The following is a 7,575-nucleotide window of genomic DNA, read 5'->3' as shown; positions in this document are numbered from 1 at the left end:
CTTAACACCTTGGAAATTATAAATTTTAGTTTCACAGTGATGGAAAACACAATGCATGAATTTGATTTGAAATAATAAAGAGTTTAATAAAGATGAGATCAGGATTAAATATTAAATGTCATTGAGAAGGCTAATCTGATTTAAATGTAGAAAGGCAATGAGGAAGTAACTTAGAATCAGTACTAAAAGAATTACAGAATGTTTTATTTTACTTATTCATCAAAACTTCTACTTCTTTGAGAGAAATACAATCTTTTTTATGCAGTCAGTGAAAACATGTTTCACTTGCTTATTTCTCAAGGTGTAAATGAAAGGGTTCAGCAAGGGCGCTATAGAAGTGTTGAGAACTGAAATTCCTTTATTTATGGACACCTCTTCCTTTGCTGAAGGCTTGATGTAGATGAAGATGCAGCTGCCATAGGTGATGGAAAGCACAATCATGTGAGATGAACAGGTGGAAAAGGCCTTTTTCCTTTGCTGAACAGAGGGGAATCTCAGAATGGTCTTGATGATGGATGTGTAGGACAGAACCACAAAGACTAAGGTAATAATGAGGGCGAATACAGCCACAATGATGACCATCTGTTCTAATATCCATGTGTCTGAGCAGGAGATCTTTAGGAGGGGACTTGCATCACAACTGAAATGATCAATGGCATTAAAATCACAGAATTCAAGCTGGAGACCTACACTTAGGGGTGGTACAATAATCATCAAGCCAGCTACCCAGCAGGAGAGGACTAATATGGTGCACACTCTGTTGTTCATGATAGTCATATAATGAAGGGGTTTACAGATGGCCACATAGCGATCATAGGACATGGCTGCCAGGAGAAAAAATTCTGTTGCTCCAAAGAGAAAAACAAAAAATACTTGACTTACACAAGCATTGTAGGTAACAGTATTGTCTCCAGTTGATAAACTGTACAGGAATCGAGGGATACAGACAGTAGTAAATGAAACTTCTAGGAAGGAAAAGTTTCTGAGGAAGAAGTACATAGGAGTCTTAAGATGGGGATCCACCAGTGTGAGGGTGATAATAGTCAGGTTCCCTGTTACACTCAACATGTAGGTGAGCAACAGGAAGATAAACAGCAGAACTTGCAGTTTGGGGTCATCTGTCAGTCCCAGCAGGACGAAAGTGGTTATTGTTGTGTGGTTCCTCATCATTGTACATTGATATTTACCTAATCCTTATATAAAAACCAAGATTTCATAAAGAGAAACATATTCAAATTCTACAACAAAAAGGTGTGCACAAAGAAGCCAAGCAAACCAGCCTATATTTTCTTCTCCTTCTCCTTTTACATCATAATTAATATTTTTATTATTTCAATAGAAATCCTGAATTTTATGTTTCTGACCAGTGGAGATTTTCTTAAGGGTTCATGTTTTTGTAGAACAATCCAACTTTTTCTTTCATCGTTTGCTCCCTTTAGAATTTACAAATGTAGTTTATTTGTCACATACAAATCATTAGATGGACTGAATTTCCAGATGGTTAAGAAAAATATAACACTCATGGGTAGCTAATAGTACTTTGTCCAATAGAAACCTGGATACCCGGCCTATCCATGTAACTAAGATCATGGATTCTCTTTACTTGTTACTATCTGGGGATTGATGCAAAGATAAGATACATTTCTCTTGAAAAACAAACAAGTGATAAAGACAACAACGGGATTCCTTATAGTGGAAATTTCAGTACCTATGGATGGTTGGATGTAGAACTATTTGACTTATATGTGAGAAAATGTTATGTCCAAGGTATTAAAAAAGAGTGCTTTCTTATGCATACATTTATGCTCAATTACTTGACTGTTTCTCTCAAAGCTTCTGATGTTATTATATATATTTAATATCACAGAATATAGCCTTCTAGGCTGTGTGTTATTGCATGATGTTTTCAATTCATTTGAAAAATACCAAGTTTCTCCTCAGTTCTTCTTCATCCCATTGAGGTCTTAAGTAGCTCTGTTGGGACTTTCACTTGCAATTCCCTAGATTTCCTATCACTCCAAAGACTTCATTTTGTTGAAGCTAGTGGCACATTTTAGTTTTATCTTGCCTAAAATTACCACAGCTTCAAAAAGTAAATACTGGCCATTCTTTAAATGGGTCCCATGCCATCATTCTAATTTTCCTTGTAGCTTTATATTGCTATTTTTAGTGTCTCTTTTTACTCTTCATTTTTCTCTATTCACATGTGAAATATCGGTGCTCCCCAATATTCTACTTGCAGACATCTCACTTCTTCTGTTCTGTTTGTTATTCTTCTTTTACTATGCTATCCATGAATAATTTCACCAATTAATTTGCTTTATCATTTATATGATGTACTCCAAAGATGAGACCTATAGGATATAGCATATAGGTCATTCCTGGGTGTCTGCACTGTGTTGCTTCCAGGACCCTCCATGGATACCAAGCCTGAACATGCTCTAAACATTACAATTTGTGTGTCCACATCTCAATTAGCATATGCTCTAAAAGATTTGCCTTATTTTTTCCAGTGTTAAATACTTTTTGATATAAAAAGAATTTTATCTTTTTGCTTAACCTGCAAGGCTCTTTATGGAAAGTAGCGTCTTTGATTTTTCTCACTTCAGCACTTCTCATTTTCTTACCTGTTTTCCTTAGGGCTTGACTTCCACTAACACTGACTACTTGAAACTCTTCATATTTTCTACATGATTTCTCCTCTGCACAGGCTATCCTTTTGATTAATGCCTATTAGTCCCTCATGGATCCCTGTAGGTATCAGTTCTTTCAAAAAATCTTCATTCATGAACTCAAAGCACATGAAATTGTGCTCCTATGGTATTTCCAAGTACCTGTTGTTTATTCAGTCCTGGAGTATGTCACATTGTATTATGCTTTGCACTGTAATTATATTTCTCTTGGATTTTTAAAAAATATATTTAGTTGTAAATGGACATAATATGTTTATTTTGTTAATTTAGTTTTTTTTTAATGTGGTGCTGCGGATCAAACCTAGTACCCACACATGCCAAGCCTGTACTCTACTACTGAGCCTCTTCCCTAGCCCTCTCCTGTATGTTTCTGTAAATTTCTCTAAAGTAGAAACAATATTTTATATGCTATTAAGTTTTCTTATATTTGGCTTATATTGTAAACTTAGGGATGAAACAAAGCAGCATTGTCTATATCCTGGCTATATACTCCTTAATGCTTATTCTGGTCATTTGATTCAAAGTCCATATTTACATATACACTTCAAAATACTCTTTTATTTTGAATACTTCTTAAAAAAAGGCCTGAATAGCCCAGCTCTACACTCTACAGAGTTTTTCCCAGCCTTGATCTACTTCTTCCTTTACCCTTAATAACTAATTCCCTGTCTGCAGCTGTTGTTTGTTTTCTTATTTCCAATAACTTCTTTCCTAATCTCTTCCTTGTTAGGCACTTAGTTAAGGTTAGCCCCCTTTTTTTACATAATTGCTTCCCATATAACATTTTTTTGGAACTGTAATTGTTCCACACTGTGATATATATATATATATATATATATATATATATATATATATATATATATATATATATATATATACTGAAACCAGCTACTGCATTACTGCATGTCTAAAGATTTAATCTACTAAGAGAGACTTTGTATTGTCTTTCTAAAATCAACTGTGATCCACATGAATAATATAAACAGGTACCTTCAAGAAGCTCAGGAATATCCAAATATTCTCAAGGTTATTAGATTTTTAGGGTTGAGAGAAAAATATATTCTAAGAACAGGAAATTTATTTATTCTTTCTGTGTTATAGCCTTTGTAGCTACAAAAAGAATGCATGATACATAACACATGTTTAATAATTTTTGAAAAAATGGTTTGATGTACCTTTATATATTTTAACATGTATTTCAATCTTTCAAAAAATATAGAATGTTTCAGATGATACTTATATATAAAAGGTTTACTTTGTGATGTCTAGAAGATTAGAATTATTGATAAATCTTGTGAGTATAACCCAGATATTTTTTTTAATTTACTTTTCTATCTATATCCCAAAATGTGTTTCTCTCATACTAATACTCCAAAAACATGGGGTGATATAACCAGAATGTATTATGTAAACATCTTTTCTAATATATAGAATTAATTCTACTTACGTTTATATCCATATTAAAATGTTCATTTAGCTATTCAGTTCTTTCTATTTTACATAATCATCTTCAGCGGTAGTGTTTCTAGAGAAAAAGTGATGTTTGCCACAGAGACAAATAAATAAACCTACCTTTTGTAAAGGGAAAAATAGTGCCATCAAATTCCTATGGCCAGGAATAGTCACAGTCTGAGGAACTGTTATTTGAATTCCTTGCCTGCCCAGGTTTCATCCTCTTTTCTCCATTCTTCTCATCCATAAATTCACCTAAATGGTATGGAATTATAAATCTCTTAGGGTTCAGCACTTTCCAGGTAAGGAACACAATTGTGCAATACCAGTAGTTCTCTATTCTGCAAAGAGTGGGATCCAGGTACAGGATGAAGTAAAGGCTGAGTGGGCAAGAAAAGTTCAAGTTTTTAAAACTTCTCTTTTCTGGTGACTTTGCTATCCTCCAGGAGGTGTGACCACAGCTTACAATCTTTGTTACACTGGAAATATCGAGTGTTTGGAGTCTTACAGTAAAAATGTACTTCTGACTACTCAGCTTTCTAAAAACTAATATTAAGTTGTAAACTACAATGAGATGTCACCTTATATCCATCTATTAACCATAATAAAAATATGTTTTCACGAGGATGTGGAAAAATTGGGATCTGCATACTTTTGGTGGAAATGTAACCTTGTATAGTTACTATAGAAAATGTTAGAAGTTTCCTCAGAAAACGGGCAATAGAGTGACTGTCTGATCTAGCATTTACATTTTTGTCATATTTCCAAAAGAATAGAAATAAATATCCCAAAGAAAAGTCTGCAATCCTGTGTTCTTTGCAGCTAAAAATAGCAAAGATACAGAAACAATTAAGATGTCCATCAACAGATAAACCGACTAAAAGAAAATGTGATGCGCATGTGTGCACACACACACACACACACACACACATACACACACAATGAAATATTATCCAAATTTAAAAAGAAGGAAATCCTGCAATATGTAACAACATGAATAATCTGGAAGACATTATCAAAGTGAAATGAGTTACAGAAGGCAAATATTGTGTGATTCTTCTTACATGAAGTATCTAACACACTCAGATTCAAAGAAAGAGAGTTAGAGGGGTGGTTGCCAGCAGCAGAGGAAGGGGAAATGGAGAGCTGTTCTGTTGCTATAAAATTCCAGTATGAAAGATAAATAAGTCTAGAAATCTTAAAGTCAAAAATTATCTCCTTAATTATTTAACAAGATAGTTTTTCCTTTTCTGCTTTAAAAGCCTTTCATATAGTCCTTTACTGAAACTCTAAATTTCATCTATTTTTCTCCTCAGAAACGCAATATCATTTTCATTTCTCTCTTCACATATTATTTGAGTAGGGGTAAATATATCTTCTTCTTTTGCATAAAAAATGAACTCTTTTAATTCCCCTAAGACTTTTGGTTTCATCTTCTCAGAAATCATTTCACCAATACAGGATTGGGAAAACTGTGACTAAGGTAATGTTTGTTTTATAACATCCATTCTCCCTACGTATCTTTCAAACTCCCAGTTCCTTTTGCCAGTCTCCTTAGGTATAATAATGATGTGTTTACTGCACAGAATGCTCCACTCTGCCATTGTCTTGGCCCTAGTCTTTCCAAGGAATGAAGTGCTTTGGATCTTTTCATACCCCTCCCTCTTATTAATTCCCTCAGGGATTGATTGCACCTGACTGTTGGCAAACACAAAACAAGTTAGTTCAAATAAATCTATCCCATATAGCATCTACCATTTACAAGGCACCAGGCTAGGTTCCACATCATAGAATTCATTAAGCTGTACTAAAACTCTCACCCTCATTTTCTGTAATGCATTACTTTTGTCCTTTGAATTAGAATTATTGAGGATATTTTCAATAATATAGAAATTTGGGGGAATTAGACAGATAATAAATTTTCACTAGGAAGTCAGGGAGTGAGGTTAAATGTTAGAAGATAAATTAGAAGCTAGAATAATTGCAGTATAATTATTAAGAGTTTCATATGCATATTAAAGTTTGAGAATCACCAAGGCAATTAAAGATTAGTGTTAATCACTGACATTGTCATCTACACATCCCATCAGTGCTGTTCCTTATGCCATAAACCATCACTTAATTTATATATTTGCATTATAATTTGGACTCAAATGAAGGATGACTAAAATATTAATAGAGTTCTTTTACCTGCATTACAGGCTTTCTTTTGTTGATGTAATCTCTGATCATTACATGTAATCTTCATATAGAGGAACAGACTGTGCTTCTGTTAATGGAGCAATAATTGCCCCTAGTCAGTCAGCATCAATTATTTATAATGCTAGCAACGAACATATGCACCATCTGAAAACATGGTCTCTTGGGCTTTGGGTATTTCCCTATCATTGAGTGAAAGGATATTTCCCCAGGGGATAGCAGTTTGTTTTAGATATTTTTAACTCAGTTTGCTTTTTAAAAATTCCTGCAAATAACATGAGTCCCATGGGTCTGGAAAAGTGACTTCTTCCTTCCTATGGACATGTGCCTTAGAAAATCCCATGTGGTGTATTTGGCAAGGCTCAGCATGCTTTGATAATCTTGTGCAGTGAATAATTAGCAAGTAAAAGTTCTTGCAATAGAAAGTAATTTGTCTCACTTAGTTATTAAGGGGACAATTTCATTTAAAAAATAGGAGATATTGGATTATTTCTACTTAAATTTTCATTCTAAAATAATATTTCCAATTTAGAAAATGGTGAAATTTTCAGCAATGTAATATTCTTTGTGGTACATTTTCCAAGGATTTGGAAGGCACACCTCAGAGTGTCTTAAATTACACAGCATGGATAACTACAAATTGCTGGATCAGTGACTACAGATAGATGCTTAAATATGCCTGATCGAGACAATAGTGTAGTTAAGACTCTGTTGAATAATTTAAAAACATGGTCAATACAATATTCCATATTAAAGAGTTGAAGTAAAGCTTAACAAAATTACAGGAAAATACACCAACAAATATTTATTTCCCTTATCTCTCAAAAGAGAAAGTAGTTCTCATGTCTGCCTTAGATTACTTACTCTTGATATTTTTTTATTATTTTGGCTGGCAGCTCCTAGTGGGTCTAACTGTATTTTGTTAAGGAAGATGTGTTTTGTCCTGGAAATCACTTAAATTGCTCTGTAGGCATGTTTTGGAGAGTCCTGAGTTTTTCTAGTTTCTCATTTTAACAGAGTATGTGTATATCTTTAGAAACTCTCTTACTTTGAATATTAGAATCATTTTCTTTGCTCTGAATAATTCTGGTAAGAAAATTTGAGAGGGAGAAAAAATAATTTTCTTTGGGTTGAGAAGAGTGGTTTTCTGATCCTTAAGAGCAGGCCGTTAATATTTTTACTCCTCAAATAATGATATTTATATTTTCTTCTCTGTCTCAGAGAAGCACAT

General features: G+C 33.7%; 1 protein-coding gene across 1 annotated transcript; it reads right to left on the bottom strand.

The window, feature by feature from the left end:
• Positions 1-228: 228 nt before the first annotated feature.
• LOC308658822 (olfactory receptor 6C2-like) lies at positions 229-1,170 on the bottom strand (the record flags this gene model as incomplete). The annotated part of the gene is made up of 1 exon (XM_081311741.1): positions 229-1,170. One exon carries the CDS (start codon positions 1,168-1,170, stop codon positions 229-231), a length of 942 nt encoding a protein of 313 aa, XP_081167867.1.
• Between the last annotated feature and the right edge of the window lie 6,405 nt (positions 1,171-7,575).

The sequence above is a fragment of the Spermophilus citellus genome (assembly GCF_964194105.1).
Source record: "Spermophilus citellus genome assembly, chromosome: 10".
NCBI classification, from domain to species: domain Eukaryota; kingdom Metazoa; phylum Chordata; class Mammalia; order Rodentia; family Sciuridae; genus Spermophilus; species Spermophilus citellus.
The sequence above is the reverse complement of the archived record's forward strand: the minus strand, read 5'-3'. Positions and strand labels throughout refer to the sequence as shown.